The 24,742-nt window shown below is 33.5% G+C and overlaps 1 protein-coding gene across 1 annotated transcript; it reads right to left on the bottom strand.

Moving 5' to 3' along the window:
- Window positions 1-3,351: 3,351 nt before the first annotated feature.
- Window positions 3,352-6,081, bottom strand: LOC109021929 (WUSCHEL-related homeobox 3-like). Its single transcript, XM_019004669.2, has 2 exons — window positions 5,386-6,081; window positions 3,352-3,909 (listed from the first exon to the last, which is right to left on the bottom strand). Exons 1-2 carry the CDS (start codon window positions 5,761-5,763, stop codon window positions 3,667-3,669), a joined length of 621 nt encoding a protein of 206 aa, XP_018860214.1. The 5' UTR covers window positions 5,764-6,081; the 3' UTR covers window positions 3,352-3,666.
- Between the last annotated feature and the right edge of the window lie 18,661 nt (window positions 6,082-24,742).

The raw sequence follows: 24,742 nt of genomic DNA on the forward strand, positions 1-24,742 counted from the left end.
ATGCTTAAACCGGCTAAAAAATATCTATTTGCTATAGATCATGTTCTCTTTGCAAATGATCCAATCTGGAAAGAACTCTTTGCTGCGAGTTATATTCGCAGCAAATACTAAAAATTTCAGGAAAAAAATATAAATCTGTAAAACCAAGAAATGGAGAATGAGCCCAAAATGTTCAAAATAAATGTAAAGAAATAATTATAACAGTCAACGAAAGAAGCCAATGAACCATAAATGCACTCTTAACATATATAATATGGACAATGTGGAAAGCTGATACATATTTTGCAAAAAAAATAAAAATATTGACAATTGAAAATGATCCATATATATATATATATATCAAACACTCTAATACATATTGACAATGATCCTGCATGCCTAATTTGTTGTAGTGAAACCTTTTGAAATAAGAAATAAAAATAAGTTAATTCTAAGAAGTGTAGAGCCCATCAATTGGAAACGAAAACCCAAGTTTAATATGATGAACAAGGTTACCAACCAATTGCTTAAATTAGAAACTGATCAACTCATAACCCTTAGCATCAAGTGACTAATTAAAGACATAACTGTTTTCCACTCCTTTTTGTAAAAATTAAACCAAGTTCTCTGCAAATTGGATGACTTTCATAACATGTGCATAACAGAACCAATTGCTGCTTTGGTGTTTGGCAAGATATCACTCACGTTTTAATATTATAGACACCTTTTACTATAGTAAAATAGAAATGCATTAAAGCATGCAAGAGTAAGTAGTAGATAAGGGTCAATAGCAAAGCACAATAAGACTACAAGTAACCTGATAACAATAGTAATAAATAAAAGAAAACCCACATTACAATAAGTATATCCTTTGTCACATTCACAATAGTATTCCACTCTCAGACATATATTGTACCATGTCACCATAAGAAATTTGATCAAAACACATGATCTCCTTAACTCAAATGACTATAACCCATTACATCCAACAGTAATTTTAGGGCTCGCCAGCAGATCCCCATTAATGAGCAATTACGGAGCAAAATTCTCTAATGGAGTTGAAGTTGTAAATGTGAGTCACGATCGGGATGAAATTCTAAAAAACAAGCATTTCCTATGCAAAGTTCAGTCGTGGGTAATGTAAGTTGTTCTCACGAGTCAAATTCATCACGAATGAATGCATATCTCACCGTAAAAAAATATCATCCGAATAAAATGGTCATATATAAATATTTGAGACCAACTTTTTATGACCACATGAATTTGGTAGCAAAAACTAATTATTTGCCACCAAATAGAATTCCCTGAAAAAAATCTTGTCCCAAAAATTGCTATTTGTTGTATTATTTGCGTCTCTCATTTATATTTTGCTTATTATTTATTGCCACGAATGAATGTAAGGACCCCTTAACCAATGCTCAACCCACTATCGTGGGCCAAGGATGGCTCCAGGGCCGGCTCGATATGTTTCGGGGCCAAGGCTAAAATTCTGAGTGAGGCTTTTTTTATTTTTTTAAGTAAAATTAAATGAATTTATTTTTTTATATTATATTTTTATTTAAAAATAATTCCTATCATTTTGTAAAGTAAAATTATTGATTAAGATTTTATACCACATTTTCAATTAATAACTGACTTTAATCTTTATTAGAAAATTTTTGATTTATAGAGAATTTTATCAAATCTAGTTTTACAAGTACTTTAGATTCTTAGATACAATTATAATCATTATTGTCAATAAAGTTCTATAAGCAACTTACACATTTAAAAAAAATGGGCCCTTGCCTCTTCAAAGGATTATACAAAAACTTTTTATGAACACTGGAAAATTAATTTTTTTTATTTATAATTTTCACATTAATTATATATTAAACTAATAATGACAAAAGGGAAGTGTATTCTTATCAGGAGAATAGGTAAAATAATTATTATAAGTGATACTTTTAAAAACTAATAATGATATAATATCTATTTGATCTTATTTATATTTTCATTCTCATTGAGTTAATTAAAATTTTTTATTGGGTATATATATTTTTTTAAAAACTCTACTTTATATATATATATATATATATATATATATTTTGGGGTCTTCTTCTATTAGGGGCCTTAGGCAATTGCCTAACTTGCTTAATGGAAGAGCCGGACCTGGATGGCTCCTCCTTTCTTTCAAGCATGTACAAAAAATGCATCAACAACTTTTGTGGGATATCTTTCATGTGGCTGTAGCACTAATCTTGAACCATGTAGTACCAGACAAGAGATAGATCTTTTACAAAAGGATTATATTGGACTTGCACACTTATATTATATATACATAAATACATAAATACATACATACATAGCGTCCGTTTGTCTTGATAGCCACTATAACTTTCACCATTAAATTAAACAAACTTCTTATAGTTCTGTACATTACAATAAATTTGGCCTTTTCCCACAATTTTTTTCCCCCAAGGCAAACCATGGTGGAAAATACTTAGTTGGTCACACAAAGCCTGTGCGTGGAAAATGATTAAGGTTGTTGCAGCGACATCATGACTGACGATTGAGATTCGGTGGGAAAACAACCCTTTTGTGCCAAGCAAAAGTCGCCACAACAAATAATACCCACATATTACACGTTCAGTGTAAAATGAGCGATAAATTAGGACAAAGGTGACGGTGGGAAGAGGGAACATACTTCTCTTTGTGAAATACGATTTCTGTGGTAAAAATTATGTTCTGATCAGATGATTTCTCCTAAATTTTTCTGAAACCTCTGTTAATTTAGCTCATTTCATAAAATCAATCCCCTGATCGATGCTTGTGGGTTGAGAAAATTATGGCTTGGTGGAGATACTTTCGCAGTGAGCAGAGAGTCAATGTTCACGATTCGGAATCACTCTCACAGCTAGAGTCCACCACGTTCAACCCCAAAAGATCTCTTCTCTTCCCTATTTGATTATATCTGTAAACTAGATCCGGGTCTTTCATAGTATATTGGTGCCATTTGATTTCTTCCTTACTCATCTTCCCACGAGGAAATCTAAAATCATGGCTTATTTGCGAAGACTAGTATTTGTTGTAGTGAATTTGATGCCATTAATGAATTTAATGGTGATTTTGCTAGAAAACGTAGTTTGAACGGTAAAGCGTGATTGTTTATAATTAATTTCAGTAATATTCTAAATTTGGTACTTTCAGCAGTGTTCATATTCACGTTCTATATATATATAACAGTAATGCATTGACTTGTCTGAAAGATCCAAGACCAACAAAAAGCTGCATGGTCTGTCTGGTGACAGTGATATAATATGGCAGCTTTAAGATTGCATGAAGCTAGGCAAGCAAGCTCCAAACCAATAGATCAGAAAGAAAACAACTCCATTCTGATCCCCAACGCAGATTTCTTAACTCATGAAATTAACACAGTGCAAACTGCAAACACATGTTCATAGTACACAATATGTTGGAATTTGGACCATTACTCATTAGCTAGACAACTGAGATCTTTATAAGCCTAGCTAGAAGCATTGCAGAAACCAAGACAGAGAAATAAAAAGTCACGTACAGAAATATTAAAAAAGCTATCTCTATGGCATCACAGATCAGAGAGAGAGAGAGAAAGAGAGAGAGAGAGGATTTTCATGCAGTGGGTTTTGGTTAGTGAAGCGCAGAATGCTAGAGATGCTTGGTGGTAATGCACTAGTCTTCTTTGAGATTGGTGGCTGTAACAGGGAAGAGTTGAAGGGTCTGGAGGGAAGTAGGGCAACGTGGTGAAAATATTGGATCCATTTCCACCATGATCTCCTTATTCCAATCATAGTCATACGTTGTCATCTTTGAGTTGTCTATCTCGCCCATCTGATCATCAGGGATATCCACCTGCTTCCACGTTATATCTTGCGTCGCTTGTGTTGATGCACTACCTACATCTCGGCTTCCTCCCTATTCCAGAAAATAATAAATAAATTAAAGAATTCGAAGCAGGAATAAAACTAAATAATTTAATTGTCCTTTTCCTTTCCAAAGTATATGAACTCTTCTGTCAACCAGAGTAATATATATATATATATATACATTTTCATATAAAAAAGATTTCGGAGTGAACGAAACACTCCATAAATATAACTCATATATATGCAGGACTTGTATTTTGCAGGTAATTAAACTATTAAAATATAAATTAAAAATTAATACTTTACCTCTAATTACTTAAAATATGGCTATTAAAGAAAATAGGTGACCCTAATTAAATATGGCCATCGAAATTAAAAAAAAAAATTGACTAATACATGAACTGTAATTTACAAATTTCATTAAGATTTAAATCTTAATGAAATGTGCAATTTATCTTCTATTTTTTTTAATTTGAAAGTGAATTAGATGTTAAACTTCTGTTAATTTGAGTTCTGTGAATAAATAGATATATACTTAGATATATATAAAAAAAAAAAGAGTAATGCTACGTATATAAAGTATGGAAATACCGTGCAATCATTTTAAAAAAGAGTGGAGTGTATTATTAAAAAAATATATTTTTTTTACATTTATATTCCATATTTATTCACTTTGTTTTTTTTAAATTGTACCAGTACTCTACGACTACAATCATTTCTCAAAAAAAAAAAAATAGGGGTTGTAGATCAGTATAATATATGTGCATTGGGAGTAAATATATAATCACAAGATACTTGTCTTGTTGTTGCAAGAGTATTAGTTAAACGACAAAAAAATTATTCGAGTGAGCAACAAGAATTTAGTGATGTTTATTGTGTCGCTCGTGAAGCTGCTTGCAGTCATTACTTTCCTGGAAACTTCCTATATGTTTTTGTTCTAATAATGAAAAAGCATGAATCTAAGCCTTCTGAAAAGAAGAAGAAGAAGAAGAAGACGACGAGTCGACGACGACAGAAGCCGACCCCTCAAAAAGAGAAACAGAGAACACACATAGAAAAGCATGCGAGAGAGTACTATTCTTGTATGTCTACCAACAGGAAGAGCATGCAAAAGACTGTGCTTGCATGCGTCTAACCTCATCCATTATTTGGATGGATTCAGGCTGACAAACCACTCTCTTATCTGATGTGTTTTCCTTCTTCCACTACTGTGTTTTCCTGTCATAGGTTATTTTGTCGTGTATGAGAGAAATACAGTGCTCTACTCTACGGATCTTGAAGCAGATCAACTGACAAAATGTACCGCAGCTAGCTAATTTAGCAACTGAAAAGAATTGTACTAGAAGAGTAAGCATCCCCATTATTGTACAAGTGTATTCATAGGTATACATTCGAATATATTATGTAAGGGTAAGAATTAAAGGAGAATATTCTCTCGTTCTAAATGTAGATCATCAAAGCCATCTATCGATGATAAGTAGAAAAAAGAAAGTAGAAGAAATATTGTAGAATTAAGATAGATTACCTGAGGAAGAAAGCTAACTGAGTTTTCATGGGAAAGTTGTTGAAGAGCAGAAGAACCATGAAACTGATCATGATTATCAGGGTAGCCAAGAAAGAGTTGGTTTTGCTGATTAAGCTGCTCATGATTATAATAATGGAGTTGCTGTTGCTGCAATTGCTTACTGAGTTTCCTTCTGAGTTTCTGTCTGTCTCTTGCCTTGTGGTTCTGAAACCAGTAGAAGACATTCTTGCCTTCAATCTTACCATAGAAAGAGAGGTGGGCAGTGATCTTTTGAATCTGAGAAGAATTGGGAGTTCTAATCCCACTCCTGTACATCTCTTCCAAGATCATGATTTGCTCTGGGGTTGGGCACCATCTTGGTGAAGTTGCTGGGGGCATTTTTCTCTAACTTTGAGTTGTTTGATCAGTGTGTTTCTTTTGTTGGGAGGCTAAGGCAGGGGCTGGGTCTGAAAGTGAGTAATAAATAGATGGCAGAGAGAAAGGTACAGTAGAATAGTCGGTGAGAGACAAAAGGGACGTCGGAGATATAGAGAGAGAGAGATGATAAAGGTAGGCCGTACCAGCCCAGATTAGTCATGCTCATGTTTCCCTCTGAGGAGCATTGATCAAGAGTAGGTCTCAGTTCATGCACAGAACAGAGAGAGAGTCTGTGAATGAGTGAAAATTGAGTGAGTTTAGGAATTTGGATACTTGAATGATTATTATGTCATCATTACCTTGTTATTTATTTTCACAACAGAATGAATGAGACATGCAACAACCAAGTTGGATGCAGTCATTTTTTTTATCTTTTTAAATGAGCTGACTCAAGTCATGTTTTCTTTGTCGAAAATTGCTATTAATCATCTTCTATATAACATTTATAATGTAATATTAAATAATAGTTTAACAGATAAAACATAACATGAGAGAGTTTTCTAATAATTTAAAATCACATAATTAATAATGTAACACCTGGGCTCCGCACCAAGTTCGCATTCTAAAAGTTTTTAGGTTTATTCGTGTGAAAAATTCATTTGAGACTAACGAGTAAATTTTGGAAAAGATGATGGGCCCAAATTTTTATTTTGGCGGATATCAAATTTTTATTAGTCTTGCTAATTAAGTTAAAATCATTAAATAATTTTTGGATTAGGTGGAATCTTTTTATGGACAAAAGAAATTTGTGGGATAAGTTATATCATTTTAGAGGTTGAATCGAGTCTCAAAACTCAAGTAAAAAACTCAAACCTTGAGCACCAAAGACCATTGTTTTTAATCTCGTACCGTACTGGCCAGTATATGTATCATATATGTTTCGTATCGGCCCAAATACTTATCTATATTTTGGCCTGTACCGGTTTGTATTTCGACCTGTATCGGCCGATATTTCGGCCTTTAATTTTTTTTTTTCATTTTTTCAAACTACAAGCTTATTTTTTTACTCTCAATTCAGACTAGACTATTTATAATTTATATATATGTATTTATATATAATTTATTCATATATAGACTATTATTTTGGAATATAATTTATATATATAATTTATTTATATATCGACTATCCTGAAACAGTACACGAAACGGTACCGGTATCGAAATATTTCATTCCAGTGCCTTGACTAGTACGACATCCTGTATGGTATTCAAAACATTGGCCAAGACCCAAGACCGCTAGAACCAACGATTAGTTTGGGATCAGTTTCCATGCCAAGCACATCTCCTACTGGTAGGGTTAACAACAACACTATATATATACACCTTATACACATTCATGCACACTTTCTCTTCCTCCCAAACACAAGATCCCACGACAGAACAACCATCAACCATTGCCTTTCTACACCACGAATTACGTGCACTACCATAGAAATAACAACCATAGCTTTGCATGCCCCTCCCATGTCCAAAACAACCACAGTTACATCGCAGCCCCTACACGACCTCAGCCGCAACGGAAAGTCTCAGCATACCTAGCTGCTGCAAAACCAACCTCCACACTGCGAGCCCTCCTTCCACTCAAAACCATTGCGTGATAGCCCACTGCCTAGCTCATGCGAAACCGACAACCACCTACATAGAGAATCAAAGTTATCCTTGTTTTTGCTCCCCAAAACAGTGCAGTTTTGACTCAACCAATCCACCGCCCATGCCGGCTGCCTCAGCCGCAAGTAACACCACTCCAAGCCGCAAACCAAGAGCCATGAAAGCCAATCACCGGAGCACAGAGTGAGAGCCTGCCAACGCTAAGCAGAAAACCAAAAAACCCCTGAAAGAAGCCTTCATTGCTACACATCCTCCACACCCACAACTGTTTAGCCACTATCGAGGCCACGACGCCACTACCAGTAGAAGATGTTGGAGGATAAGCCTCCACCTTCAAACGCTGCCCTGGTCAATGCCCAGCACCCCAGACCTTCGCACGCCTCCTCCCTGTCTTACGGTGAGTTTCTTCTCTCCCTCATGTCGTGGTCTCTCTCTCTCTCTCTCTCTCTCTTCCACCTTGCTGAGCACCCACGACTGCCGCCTAGTCCCTTACTCCGCCGTACACCTCCTTCCCTCTTGGTAAGCCTTGGCTGAACCACCCTTGCTAGTGTCTGCTTAGTTTTCAAAATAGGAAAGATTTATTTTGCCCCTGTAAAATTTAGCATAAAATTTCTGATGAAAGTACACTTATGTCCTTTGAGTTACAAGCTAAAGTTTGAACTTGTATATTTTTATGTTGGGCGTTTTACCATGGGCCTCAGTTGGTTTGCAGAAAATTAGTATAATATTTTTAGTGGGCCTAGTCTCACTTTATATTAGTACAAAGATTTTATTTTACAATTAATGTATTAGTGGGAGGAATTAAATGGATATCATTGAAATTTGGGAAGTAAGGATATTTTAGGGTGAAGAGAATTTTAGACATTTAGAAAAAATCGGTTATTTTAGCATTTCAGGTTTAAGTATTGAAATACGTGTTTGACAAAAAATTTATGAAAGCTACGTGACTATTTTATAGGTGACGATTTATATTTGCTCCGCACTGTTGTGGAAAGATTATGAAAAGTTAAGAAGTCTAGGTAAGCGGGGTTCATATGCTAGGCTTTGCATAAAATAAATGAACTGTGGTTGATTTTGGAAAATATGCATGTTTTGTTATGAAAAGAAATTTGAGACAAACTCAGTTATTTGTTTTGAATTACTCATGAAACTTTGTATAAGAAGAAAGTATTTTCTGTCATGACTGGTGTAGACATGATCTTATTTTTGAAAATTTTGTTTCTGAACTGTGCAAAAAGGAGCGAATATGAAAATTTGTGTATAATTATATGATTATTATTTGATTTTGTTGTGTTCTGAATATGTTTTATACTCTGATATGATATGATGTGACTTCTGAAAACCTCTGGCATGAAATTTTGTTTTTGTTCTATTCTGACCTTACTACGGGTATAAAATTATGGCCTATATTCAAGTTAGTACCAACTTTTTTGTTTCTGGTGCACCCACTTTGGAAGCTAGAATTGTTTTCTGTGTGATCTTTCTTGTGTGCACACTCGGCCCTCCGAGAATAATAAGAAGAATATTTCATATTCTGTTTCTATTCGGTTGGCCGTTGGAGTTTGCACAACCCTACCACGAGGGTTAAACTTGAAATTATGTTTAGATGTGATGTTTCAGTTATGGTATGCCAAATAAATATTGAATAAGAATATTTTTGAACTTTTGCTCTGATATTTTTGATAACATGTGCTGATTATGCATTCTTAAAATAAAAATATTTTGTTTTATATTCTGAGCTCTGGAAATGCTCATGTTTACATACTAGCATATGTTCTTCGCTTACTGAGTTGTTGATAACTCACCCCTTATCTACACAATATTTTTCAGATAATTTTGATGCTTCAGTCAAGAGTCAAGAGTAGGAAGTGTTAGTAAGGTTTGATGGTCGTAGATGAATAAGTGTCAAGTGGTACAAGTATTTGTTGGAGAGTTTTGTTTAGTAGAGAAATTATTTTATGTTATTTTGGTATTTTAAATCATGGATATTTCCGAGTCGTTGTGGATATTTTAATTTATTTTATTGAGGTATTTCTTTGGTGTCTCTAGTCTTGGTGGATAAACATATATTTTGGTTTTGAATAAATGAATTTATATTTTATGGGAAATTTGGAGTATATAAATATGTTATGGGAGATGGTTTTAGGTTATAAGAGTTAACTCTCCGAACCTCCAATATCAAGGTGTTAAAAATAAGATGATGACCCTGAGATGATAATAGATAACTTATCCTTTGTTTTTTAATATGGGCACCAGATAGTACTTCAACCGAGATACATGCTTTTGAAGCTGCAATGATACATCTAAATTCCTTCTAGTACTTATAGAAACTAAAAGGCCTAAAATGAGAGAAAACATTGGATCTTATAATATTTATTGAGCATTTGAAGTTGTCCGAACAATCTACATGAAGAATAACAATAAATGTTGTAAGATTCGCTCGACATGTCTATCTCTCTCGCTCGACATTTTCAAATTCATGTTACACCTAGAGATTTATACTCTTTTTTAAAAATTCTATTTGCACACCAGTGTAGAGTATGTACTTTCCACTCTATGAACATGAAATGATTTAATTTGTAAAAGAAATTTTAAAAATTAAATATTTCAAATCAACTCTAATTGCCATAAAATGACATGAATGTTTTGTTTTTCGCACAAACTTTTAATTATTTTCTTTTATAATGATATGACTCAGTTTGGATGTTGAGATAAGTTGAGTTGAGTTGTGAATAGTAGTATTTTGTAGGTCTCGTTCAAATGGGTTTAACTTTTTTAGATTGAGATGAGTTTAACTTTTTAGGTTAAAATGTATGAAGTAGGTTGAAATGAGTTTAAAATTTTTATTAGATGTTTAAAAAGTAGTAGTCTTATCATTGATTGGTTTGAGATGAGTTAAGTTTGGTTCAACAACCAAACGCAACCACTCGTATAATATTGGTACCCTCATGCATGCCTCGATGATTTAAAAAATAATAAAAATAAAAAACAATGGTGTGCCCCTCCCATCTACAATATTAATGCAAAACAAATATCCGATGATCAGTACACAATAAAGAAAACTTGAATTTGATAAACTACATATATAGTCTTCCAGATAGATAGAAATTATGAGTAATTATTTCGTTTTAGGAAATTGAAGCAAAATTAAATCGTAATTAAAGATTAATATGATGGCTAAAATTTATATCGGTGATAATGAAAAACATCCATCACAGTTTAATTACTTTTTTTTTTTTAGAAAATACCGATCTTATCAATACTCATAAACCAAAGAATGGATACAAGGAGGAATATGCTCCAATTGAATACTCTCCTCAGAGAGATCTAAAGCATTCTTTGCTAACACATGAGCAACATGATTAATAGTCCTAGCCTCTAGGAGCATGCCTAACAGACCGATGACGCACCTTCCTCAATAGATTTTTAACATCTCTGATGATCTTTCCCACTGAACTTCACTTCTCCTTTATGCTGTTGATAGCATTTATCACTGAAAGTGCATTCCCTTCAAATATAACTTGCTGCAGACCCAGTTCATTGCAGAGAACTTTGGCTTTAAGTGCTGCTATGGATTCCCCCAGTTGTGCATCTGGAAAGATCTCCCTAGTTTATCTTAAAGTTGCTACTACTTTACCTTGCCAATCTCTTACTATGACTCCTATTCCAACTTTGCACTGCAATTTATCAATGGTTGCATCCCAGTTAATTTTATAAGTGTCAGGAGAAGGCGCTTCCCATTTATGAATTGTTCTTATGTTAGTCCCCGCTCTGATGGTACCCTTATTCAGTGAGTTCTTGTAATCCTCTAAAGCTTGGTGAGAATAAAGGATCAAATTACTAGGAGATGTGAATTTTCCTTCAAACAAAAAGGTATTCATTCTTCTCCAAATCTGATAAGAAGTTGTTGTAATCTCTTCTGGCATGATTGAGCAAAAATAATTGAGTAAGGCTTGGAAATATGTCTCCTCAACACTGCACTTCTGTAACCTTCTAGTGCATGAAGCCCACACATCCTAAATTGATCTACAACTCCACAAAGCATGTGCCACAGTTTCTGGCTCTTTCAAACATAAAGGACAGTTAGATGAATCCACCACCTTTCGTTTGAACAAATTAAGTTTTGTGGGAAGAACCTCATGACTACCTCTCCAAAGGAAAACTTTGAAAGCATTTGGAACTTTAAGCTTCCATTGTTTTGGCCAGACCTCTAAGTCGGAATTGCTGCTTGATGATTGACCCTTTCTTCCATCCATAAGCTCTCCTTGCAGATGATATGCACTCTTAACTGAGAACTTACCATCTGTAGTGCACCTCCATGCCAACCTATTTGAGGTATTACAAAGACTAATGAGAATTCAAGAAATAATCTCAATGCCATATTCAGAGAAAATTTCCTTCAAAAGAGATAGGTTCTAGTGCTTGAATAATTATCTATCAAGTCTTTAACCTTTGCATTTCCATCCAATAGCCTCACTGGAGTTTTAGTTCTGAAAGAGGAAGGTTTAGGGACCCACTTATCATGCCAAATCTTCACTAATTCTCCATTTCTTATTTTCCATATCAAGCCTTCATTTAAGAGTTGTTTAGCTGCAAATATTCTCTTCCATATAAAGGATCCATTGCTGCCCAGTTTGGAATTGAGAAAATCTGTTCGAGGGAAATACTTGGCCTTTAAAACCTTTGCTGCCAATGAATGTGAGTGCAGGATTAGTCTCCATCCCTACTTTTCTAATAGAGCCAAGTTTGAATTTTCAAAGTCCCTAAAGCCCAATCCACTTGTAATCTTTGCCTTTCCTAGCTGCTGCTAACTCAACCAGTGAATCTTTGATCTGTCTTCCCTTTGCCCCCACAAGAAGTTTTGCATAACTCTATTAAATTCCTTCAATAAAACTTTGCTAACTTGAAAAGCCCTATGCTATAGGTAGGTAGAGCTTGAATGACATATTTGAGGAGAACTTCCTTGCCTGCTTGTGATAAGAACTTCACCTTCCTGATACTCATTTTACTTCTAATCTTGTCCAATATTGAATTGAAGTCTTTGGATTTGTGTCTGCCCACATATGAAGGTAAACCCATATATTTCTCATATGACTTTGAAGCTCTAACACCTGTTGTTTCCAAAATAATATCCTTCACTTCTGGTCTAGTATCTTTGCTGAGAAAGATTGATGTTCTTTCCAGATTCAACCATTGACTTGATGCATGTTCATATGTTTCAAGAAGCTTGAAAAGTCTACTTCATTCCAAGGAATTCGCTTTGCAAAAGAGAAGGCTATCATCTGCAAAAAATAAGTGGTTAATGTGTAAAGAGCCACGAACAATAGGTATCCCTGAGATATGGCTTGTTTTCTTTATATCGTTCAACGTAAAGGTTAAAACTTATGAGCAAAGAATGAATAGATAAGGAGAGAGGGATCCCCTTGTCTGATTCCTCTTGAAGGCTTGAATCTACTTTGTGGAACCCCATTTATAAGAATGGAGTAACTAATAGTACTCACACACTTCATAATGATTAACATCCACCTACTGTCAAAGCCCATTTTCTGCATAACAACTTCCAAAAAGTTCTATTCCACTCTATCATTTGCCTTGCTCATATATAGTTTGGGAGTCATGTAGCCTTCTTTTCTACCCCTCATTTGAGTTTGCATAGTGTACATAGCTTCATAGACAACAATAATATTACCAGAAATAAGTCTACCTGGTATAAAGGCACTTTGTGTTGGAGTAATCAGATCAGGAAGGACAAGTTTCAATTGATTGGCTAAGACTTTTGCATTTATTTATAAAAAAATTACAAAGACTGATTGGGCGAATATCAGTTACCGACTGAGGTCTTTGCTTCTTTGGAATCAAAGTAATAAAAGTCTCATTTAGTTCCTCAAGATCATTGTTTGAATTCAAAATGGTCTTTACTTTATTAACCACATCACTACCAACAATGTTCCAGTGATCCGGAAAAAAAGGCAAGGAACCCATCAAGACCTGGGGAATTTAGGGAATTCATCTAAAAAATAGCAGTTTCAGTTTCCTCAGTTGTAAGTTCTTTGAGCAGCAGCATATTCATATCATCAATCACTGAGTTGCCAGGATAAGATAAACTTTCTGTAATCCTTTCTGGCTGTGAAGTGGTAAAGAGATCTTGATAGAAGAGTTGGAAGAGGTTACTAATATCTTCTTGGTTACTAGCACAAAACCCCTCTCCATTTGAGACTTTGCTAATAGCATTGGAATTCTTCCTTTGGTTGGCGCACATATGAAAATATTTGGTATTCCTATCCCATTCTCTTAACCACTTTTGTTTTGCTCTCTGGCGCCATTTCAAGTCTTCTTCAAGAAAACAATCCATTTCTTTATGTAATCCTTGTATTGTCTCAGTAAAATTTCCTTGGTTCAGACTTTGCAGCTCCTTGATCATGTCTCTTTTCTGAGCTATTAGCTTTCTTCAATCTCCATGAGTAGATTTGCTCCATCTGACTAAATGGTCTTTACACCTATCCAAGCCTCTTTTAACAAAGTCAACCTTACTGGTATAATTAACAGAGGACCTCCAGGCTAGCTTAACAATGTCTGAGCAATCTTCCTTCCTGGATCAACTGGCTTCATATCTGAAAATTCTCTTCTTAGTGCTAGAGGCCCTTTCATCATTGTGACAAGAAATAAATAAAGGATAGTGGTCAGAGCTTTGAACAAGGAGCACATGTATATTAGTGAGAGCATAAAGAAGGTTCCAAGCTCTATTCCCTACAACTCTATCCAATCTCTCTTTTGTGAACTCCCTTCCTTCTCTATTATTACACCATGTAAATTTTGATCCCTTAAAACCCAGGTCACTTAAAGCACAGTCATCCAGTGCTTCTCGAAATAATTCCTTATGTCTATATCGCCTAGTGATAGCTCCTGATTTCTCATCTTGAGAAATAATTTCATTGAAATTCCCCATGCATAACGGGACAATTGATTATTAGGTTTGATTTGTCTCAACAGATTTCAACTTTCCACCCTTTTTCCAACTACTGGGCTCCCAAAAAAGCCAGTTAGAATCCATTTTAATTTATCCAAGTCATAATGCACAATACTAAAGAAATATGATTGAGAAATATGACAGAACTCAATTACTTAGCAGAATATGTGTTCAATTATACAACTCTTTGTGGACATAGGCACGTTGCCAAACCACGTTAATTTTGTGTCGTATGATTGTTTGCTTGTATTTGCTTTTATTTTGTTTGTCATCTTTGGTTTCACAACAGAATGCATGCATCGTTTATACAAGAGGTTATATATATATATAGAGAAATGGTAAATATAGTCCTAGCGTGTGCAAGCTTTGGCACTCTTTTTGAAAAAGAGTAAAGTCCACCATTAAAAAATAATTTTTTCATGTGAGTTTCATATTTATCTACTTTTTTCAAAAGGAGACATGTTCAAAACTCGCATACTCTAAAACTATAATTATCATATATATATATATATATATATATATATATATAAAGAGCCTATGAAACAAAATTTTCTTGTTTTAACGGAATTTTCTTGTTTCCGTTAACTTTCCATTAAGCCTTCGTTTGTGTCCATTTATGTTATTTCTGTCCATTTGTATTCCATTATAATAACTTTAAATCAACAATGAAAATAGTGCACAGGGATACAATTGTATTTTCCTATACATTCCATTTGTGGATATTTTTGTTGTTTCTGTCGGTTTATATTCCATTATTAATATCTTTAAATCTACTAATCAAACAAATTTATTATAATAATAAATCATGGATGCAATTGTCTTTTCCTATTCATTATAATAGCAAAACATTATAATAATTTACAATTTGAAAAAACGCAGCAACTGAATTTAAATAGCTATTTTCCATTATTGTCTGTGTCCCAGCAATTGAATTTGTGAATCCATGTATTGGAATGGTAAATACAAATAGAGAGAAAATATTTTAGAAATTAGATAACACATGCAGTATTAAATATGTGGAGGTAGATTTTAATCACATGTAAGTTATAATATGCAGTATAACTTATCATTTTTTATAATTTACTTTTTATGTTCGTTTGTCTAGGCAGTGATAAATTTGAAATTTATAATCACATGAGGCAGCCGAATGGCCAAGTAGTGCAGTACTTAGGTTCAATGTTTGAACACCAAGAGACATATTTCGTAGCAACCCTAGAGGCATTGAACTGTGTTTAAGAAAACCCTTCTACTACTTTCAGTGCATTGGTGCTAAGGTTTGAAAAGTGATTTGATACATTCTATTACCTTCTTTTTCAAATAACCATTCTATTACAAGCAGTGCAGTGGTGTTACGGTTTCAAGGAAGATTGAAAAGTGAGTATAATTGCCTTTTTTGTGTTTATAATATAAGCTTATCTATGCATTACATATGTTTGTTCATATTTCTAAGCAATGAAGAAACTGATACCATAAAACCTAGAAATTCATAAAACTTATTAAAAAACCTATCAGAAAACTCAATTCAAAAAATTTATTCGTGCAATTGCATATTCAGTTTATCTTCTATTTCTTTCAGTTTCCTTTATGCTCTGTTTTTCCCAAATCAGGTGTGTGGAAGCAGTGCAGTTGTCCTAAGGTTTGAAGGAACATTGAAAAGGTCAGTCTAACTGCCTTTTGTGTGTTTATAGTGTATATATATATATATATATATATATATATATAGTTTATCTCTGTTTTATGTGTTTATAGTATATATATAGTCTATCTAAGCATTACACATGTTTGTTTCTATTTGTAAGAAAAATGTAGCAGAAATAATTAGAAAATCAAGTATAAAAACTGAGGAAAAAAAAAGGTCAAAATTACCTAGAGAAGGGGGTCATTCTATAGTGATAGACTGTACCCAAACAAAGCAACAAGTTTTTGGAAAAAAAAAAGAGAAGAAGAGGAACCAAGAACAATGACTGCATGCAAAAAAAAAAAAAAAAAAACTTGAAAACAAATATCTAAAAATAAACCCATACATTTTTTTCAGAAAACAAAAATGCAAAAACAAAAAATAGAAAACAAACATCCAGGGAAAAAAGGATGAGAATGAAAGAACCACACTGATTTCAGAATGAGGAGAACTTCAGTCCAAAAGTCCATAAAAAAAAAAACCATCAATACAATACAAACCAAGAAAATGAAACCCATAAGAAAATAAACAAACTAAGAAAAAATAATTTGTATCTTAACAGATTTGAATTACAAATATTTAGATTTAAAGTTAGAGGTATAAATTTGTTGAGATTTGTAAAGATAAAGACAAACAAATACACAGAGGGGATCTGAGGTAAGATCTCTCAGATTTGGGATTTAATGTAAAGATAAGTCCAGATTCTAAAAGTTAGAATAAAACTAAAGATCTGCACAACCCAAAAAAATAGAAAAGGAACAAACTTTGTACAATAACATGTCTTAATTAGAATTCCTCAGATCTAGAATAAATGTCTTCATTTGCCAAGTTTAGAATATAAACAAAAAAATTTCATGTGAAAGAAAAAAACCAAATATGTAGTACAATATACTTGAAGAAAAACTGCACAAGTAACAACAGAGAGAACTACAAAGAAAAACAAAGATCTGAACATGTTTATAACATCAATCGATAAACCAAAAAATAAATAGTCATGATATGCTCAGAAAAAGAAACACATTTTAGTTTCCAGAAGGAGGGGGCAGATGCATCGTAAAGCTGTATATTCTTCTCATTTCTGGTTTTGAATGATTTTTATTTAATTGTGTGAGTTAGGGGTATTTCCATTGTTTATATATTTCTCTATTGGACAGGAAATGTTATGTCAAGTTTTATAGAAAACTACCATGTATTCACAAAATAAAGTTATGTAAGTCATTTTTACTCATCAAAAGTTTGTGCCCCAGGAAAAGCACTTGAATAAAGATAGCAAGTAGAAAGGAATAAAGTAAAAGAACAATGACTGCATGCCAAAAAAAAAAAAAAAAACTTGAAAACAAAAATTCAAAAATAAACCCATACATTTTTTTCCAGAAAACAAACACGAAAAAAAAAAATAGAAAACAAAAATCCAGGAAAAAAGGATGAGAATGAAAAAACCAAACTGATTTCAGAATGATGAGAGCTTCAGTCCAAAAGTCCATGAAAAAAATAAACCATCAATACAATACAAACCAAGAAAATGAAACCCTTAAGAAAATAAACAAACTAAGAAAAAATAATTTGTATCTTAACATATTTGAATTACAAATACTTAGATTTAAAGTTAGAGGTATAAATCTGTTGAAATTTATAAAGATAAAGACAAACAAATACATAGAGGAGATATGATGTAACATCTCTTGGATCTGGGATTTAATGTAAAGATAAGTCCAAATTCTAAAAGTTAGAATAAAACTATAGATATGCACAACACACACAAAAAAAAAAAAAAAAAAGGAAATGAACAAACTTTGTACAATAACATATCTTAATCAGAATTGCTCAGATTCTACATCTGCCAAGTTCAGAATATAAACAAAAAAATTTCATATGAAAAAAGAAACCAAATATGTAGTACAATATACTTGAAGAAGAACTGCACAAGCAACAACAAAGAGAACTACAAAAAAAATAAAGATCTGAACATATTTATAGCATCAACCGATAAACCAGAAAATAAAAAATAAAACCATTTCCCAAAAAAAAAAAAAAAAAAACGACACATAGATATACTTGAAGAAAAACTGCACAACCAACAAGAATGTAAAGGCGAGTAAGGAAAAAAATAGAAACAGTTGGATTTTACCAGGCTTACAGCTCTTCTCCTTGGCAGAGAACTTCACAAAGATATTCAAAAGAGCCCTAAATGAGCAAAAACACAAAATAAAAAATAAACCGTAAAGCACAAAAAAACCTAAAATAATAATAACAAAAATCATGGCTTCCGAAGGTCACATGCAAGAAATTAAGTGCGGAAGCAAACTCACACATTAACCTGATAGTCCAAAGAACAGATCTAAAAAATAAAGAGAAAACTAAAAGATCTAAATGAATAGATATAGATATGTTGGTACAAAAAAAAAAAAAAAGGTGTTGGAATTTCTCGGTTCTAGACTAAAACAAAAAAGATTTGATGTTGTTTGTGAAGCAAGGAAAAAAAAAAAAAGGAGAGCTTTCAAGCGGGAGAGAAAGAGAGAGACGTAAAATAAGTTAGGGATTTTACTTTGCGTCTTAGCTCTTCCTCAAGATGAAAAATGGAAGGCCGAAATGGGTAAAGAGAAGAGAAATCCACTTTGCCGTCGAGACCATTGAAATAGAGGGACAAAGAGAGAGATTGAGACAGAAGATGGAGTTGATTTTCAGAGGGAGAGAGATCGAGAGACAAAAGTCGGGACGGAGATGAAGGAGAATGAAAGGAGCATCGAAGAACAGAGAGGGATTTGTGTGGCATAAAATTGATTTGGGGAAAATATCCCTGCCACAACATCGCCATGACCCAAGTTGTAAAGACTAAATTGACCTCTTGAAATCGACAAATAGAAGGAAGAAAAACTTCTAACATACAAATTTTTTTAGTTTTAAAAATTTTAAGATAAATTATATATATAAAAATATTTCAATCAATTTCCCTATGACAATCACAGCATATGGGGCTCATTCATGTTTTTTTTCACGTCAACTATTAATCTCTATCAGCAACACAATTTTTTGTGGGATTAAATTACAAAAAAGTTACAAAACTATGAACGCCAACAACTTTTCTCTTAGAGGTCATGGAAAAGTAGCTTACTCCTTAAAAAGCTTCCGAATTTGTTGTTAACCTTCAGCCCCAGCCATGGGCTTCATACCCAGAAAAGAAAGATGAACATTCACATGCTAGGACGTCTTTCTTTTTTCTTTTTTTTTTGAAATCGGTAGTACCTGTCATTTTAATAAGTATCTACCTTCGTAATGCATTCGCATTCACAGTAGATATAAGTCTATCACAAAGAGTATATATCGGCACAAGGCCGAGATCTTGACGGACCCCATCACTATTTCAAGAACATAACTAAATATTTCTCGGAACACAGATAAACACATCACTATTTTACTTGTGATGTTTATTTATAGGACCATGTTAAAATTTTTATTAATAATTTCTTTTATAAGATATCACAGCATGTAATTATTTATGAATTACATAAATATTACGTCGTTATTTAATTAATCCAAAACATTACGTTCTTATTAATAAAAAATTAGTTCTTAACAAAAAAAATTAAATATAAATTAAGTAAACGTACATTGTTGCTTTCACCTAATATATAAATATATATATATATATAACATGCATGCATATTTTTCGCAGCATAATCACATTTATGTTAATTTCCTTTCACTTGGGCGACCTGCTTGATCTATTTCAACCTAAAGTACTTAAGTTTCAAAAGAATATAAATAAAAAAGAAAGAAAAAGCTAGATCGTCCCTTCCACTCAAATATTCCAGGTTTTAAACTTTGGTTGTACGTACCATTGTGGCCATAATTTATTTTTCTAATGGGTGTGCCTGATAATTCAATATTTATATATATAAATATATATATATATATATATAAATTCAACTGCAAGCCTGCAATTTCTCTATGAATTAGCAATGGCGGCCCCCATTCTGAATTGCCTTCATTTATGATCTGCAGCTAATTCACTGCTCAGAAATACAACAGAATGAACTATTCCTGCGTACCAATATTGCATATGGACACACCCACATATATAATGTTTTTTACACTGATCTGACATGAGGAAAAACCCAGAAGAAACTGCTCATGTACGTACGTACTGGTTTGCAAGATTGAAAAATAAGGGTTTGTAATCGAGGAAAAACCATATATATATATCTATAGATGTGGGGGTGTTGAGGCTGCCACGTACGCCTGTTTGCATATTTATAGAGCTCATCTACCGTATACTTATAAATATTATATATATATATATATCACTAGCATTGACTTGATCAAATGCATTTTTAAAATTTAAATAATATCATAATTTTTTATATTTATCTATTTCATTTAAACTCAATCTCCACATTGAATTAGTTATTTACTCTCTATAAAATAATAAAATATTATTAAATTAATAATTTGTTTATTTAGTTTATTTGTATCACATTTTATAATTCTACTAATTTAATATTAATAATAATTATATTCTAATTAAATTAATATTAAAAAAATCATATTTTCAATGGTCATTTAATACTAATAACCAAAAATTGAGATTAAACTTATCTAAATTTCTATCTAAATTTCTTATTCACTAACTAAATATCTAATATTCTATCTAAATATTCACTAACCATATTTTCAATAGAGTGAGAAATTATTATTTTAACTGAATCAATTTGATTATTTAAATTTGACTAATCATTATAGTAGAAATTTAAATTATTTTAGAGATGTCTAATCTAATGTAGAGTCTTTTTAATACAATTTATCTAAATTTTAGTCAATTTTCAATTTTATCCAAGCGAATACTAGTGCTCTGTACATATGATTCCAAAATCTGCAGTTAATTTTACTAATTGTCTAGTCACAATCATGTACCCATAAGAAAGCTGGGATAGAGTAAATTTTCTTCCTCAGAAAAGGACGATTAGATTGTGGATCCAGTACTCGAAGTTGATGGCTCTTATATATCAAACTAATTATTAATTTCTTGTTACGGTAAAATATTATGAGAAAATATAAATATCAATCTACTGTACGCAGCAGTCACCGCACACTCAATGCATTGAATAAAAAATAAAATAAAATTGTGTGGTGTGCTGCGGCTTCCGGCTGATGCACAGCACAACCCAAATATTATATATATATATATATAATTAAATTAATATATCATCCCTGTCTTGCATGGATTAGTAGTGACGGCAGCTGGGTGATTGGACGCCTCCTTGTGTCTGTCTGTGCTGCAGTTAATTAGGTCATCATTTCTTTATCAAACATACTGGTTTCCTGAATTTCATATTGCATAGGGCAACTGTGCGATCACTTGGTTATGACCATTAGGACTGTTCAATTGGGCCGGTTTTTTCCCGGCCTGGTCCAGAATTCGAAAAATTGAGATCTGATTTCGGGTTTTGATCCGAATTAAACCTGGGTTGAAAAACCCGGATCCATCCGACCCGGATACGGATTACAAACCCGGATACGGGTTTAAACCCGGTACCTGGGTCTAAACGAAAACCACCCCCCGAGTCTGTCTCTCTCACTCTCTCTCTCGTTACGCTTGCCGCTTGCGAAAGGAGAAACCCTAAGTCCGTGCCTCCTCGCTGCGACCCCATTGCCGTCGCCGCATCTTCGTCGCCGTGATCCCGTGAGTCTGTCTGTCTCTCACTCTCACTCTCTATCTCTATCTCCCCCTCTCTCTCTCTCTCTCCATTGGATTTATGGGTTTAGATTATTAGAAACTATATATTGTTGAATTTTCCATAAGCGGGCTTCTGGGTTTGGTTAATCTCTAGCAAGTTTACTTATGTTCAATTACTACCACAATAGAGGCAAGCATAACTTTGGAGAGAGCCTGATTCTAGGACTCGGCTTGATCTGGGTTTGGGTTGATTTATAAACTGTTAAATCCTAACATTGTCTCACATGTGGGTTTTCAAATCCTATAATCTCCCCTTGTAAAGTAAGGCCATTCGTGAGTTTCTTTCTAGAAAAAAAAAAAAAAAACACTATGTTCTTGTGTTAGGTTTGACTAATGATCTTGCCATCTGATATCATAATTTTTTCCCTTCTTTTGACAAGCTCTGGATCTAAACATAATAATTCGTATTCAATTGTATACAATTGATTGAAGAGAATGATGATTTGGATTTTAGTTTTTAGTTTAAACTATAAAATATGAAAAGTCCAAAATTGTTCACAATTAATGAAATATGAGAATATTGTTATAATTGAGTAAATGCTTAAATGGTTAGAGTAAATTAAGCACAATTCGAGCTCAAAATTCCTAAAGAAATAGGTGAAGATGTTCGAGTCAATTAATGGATAACTGGGAACTCCCAATCCATGGTACTCCACTCCCAAAATACAGTCCTCATGTGAAGGCTTTCTTGTAACCTCTTTCTTTGTGAAACATTTACTCCTAATTACAATGACCATGTTCCCAAGGGGGGCAAATATTTAAACCACATTTGAAATAATTTACGAGTGAATGGTTTCTGTAATATTTTCTATTATACTATATAATCATCTAAAATTGTCATGGTTTGGTTGTCTTGAGATGTTTTGAGAATTTGTGAGCATGTAATTGGAGTGGTGGTGCTTGGCAATTTTGGGAGGTTTAGTCGACAATCGATGCATGATGGTTGATGTAATGATTGGCCTTGTGCGGTTTTGGATTGTGAGGGATATAGTTTGGAAATGCATGTGTGAATATATATAGCAATTGGTGGCCGTGCATGGTTGATGGGTGTGGATGGGTTATAATAATATAGGACTTTTACATGATGAAATGGATCATTATTCTACTGTTTTTGTGATGTCTTTGGTTGATATGGTCAAGCATTTCAAGATAAGCATCCTCAAATGGTCAAGACTTGGAGATTCATCACTTAAAAAGAGTATTATTAATATTACCATGATTTTGTTCTTTCTTCCCATTAAAAAAAAAGGGCTCAGCTCCCTCTTGGAGATCATCTAGGGCATTACCACCACTTGCATAGTCTTCAAATTTACTAGCCTTGCTTGTTAATTTTTCTGTTCTTAAAAGATGTGCTGCCAAAGGGAATATATATAGGCATAATGCAGGGGATATTAGTATGATAACTTTTACTTTAACGCAGGATAAATGCAGGGTTGAAATGAAATGTATTAGACGAAAGGAAGAATATATAAGCTGATCTCCAACTAGCTAACTTCATTGCGCAACAATTTCACATGTAAAAGATTCAATATATAGGCATTACATTATTTCATAATATAATGTATCATTTCTGTTTGTTGAGTGTTATTTCAATTTGTGCAATCTCTATTATGAAAAAAAAAAATCCGGGTTCAACCCGGAATCGATTTACCCGGGTCTGACCCGGATCAATCCGGCTCGGGTTTGAAACCTGGATCCGGATCCGGGTATACCTGGGTTCCCGGGTTGGAACCCGGATGAACAGTCCTAATGACCATATCATGTGAGTAATTTCTTGGTTTTTCAAGGAACGTATAGATAATTAGCTGGCAAGCAAACGAACGATCGAAGTTCCATATCTTTAAATAGAAAGTGGAGAAAATTCTGGATTACTCAAGGTTGAGATAGGTGTAGATATCAATTATAAACTTTAATTTAAAATTTCTAAGGATACTATTGAAAGATACCATTTTGTTGGGTTTGTGGAGTCTAGATCATGAGCTGAGAAAATATCAGACAGAAAGTTAACTCAACAATCACGCGATGAGTTGTTTGAGTGAAGCTTAGTCAGAGAATTCGCTCGACAAGCCGCTCAAGCGAATGTTAGACAAAGAGTTTGATCGAGACGCACTCGACATTCCACTCTAGCAAATAACTAAAAAATTGCCATGCACCTTAAGGTTTTTTCGCGTCGTACATGATATATATGTATTGTTTAAAGCACAGAACCAGGACTTGAGGAATAGAGAACGACAAAAGAGGAAAGACATAGAGATAGGGAGCCTTTGAGAGAGAGAGAGTGAGGGAGAGATATTGTATTGCTCCACAGTATTCCTACTTTCTTCTAAATAAAATTCTCTGCAGTTTTGTGGACGTAGGCATATTACCAAATCACGTTAATTTTGTGTCGTATATGATTGATTGATTGTTTATTTTTCTCGTTGCCTGTTACTTTTCAATAGCATCGTTGGTAAGAACGTTGGATGTTATTTCATAACAACTAGTATAAGAGCTTTAGGTTTGGGTTTGAGTATGAACGATGACTGAAAAAGAAGTGAAGGTTGGAATTGAGAAGTTTGACAACACAGACTTTGGATATTGTAGTATGTAGATCGAGGATTATCTCTATAGGAAAAGGTTCCATCTTACTTTGTTGGGGAATAAGCCGGACAACGTGGACGATGTTGACTGGAACCTACTAGATTGATAGATCCTGAGGGTTATTTGGTTAACCCTATCAAAGATCAGTTGCATACAACGTTATCAAGGAGAAAACTACAGCGGATCTCATGGTGGCCTTGTTTGGTATGTATGAAAAGCCATTAGTGAATAAAAAAATGCATCTAATGGAAAAGTTGTTCAATCTCAAGATGGCAAAATGTACATTTGTTGCCTAACACCTGAATGAGTTTAACATTATCACAAATCAATTGTCGTTGGTCGAGATTGAGTTTGATGATCAAAATCGGACATT

The sequence above is a fragment of the Juglans regia genome, chromosome 5, assembly GCF_001411555.2.
Source record: "Juglans regia cultivar Chandler chromosome 5, Walnut 2.0, whole genome shotgun sequence".
NCBI lineage: Eukaryota > Viridiplantae > Streptophyta > Magnoliopsida > Fagales > Juglandaceae > Juglans > Juglans regia.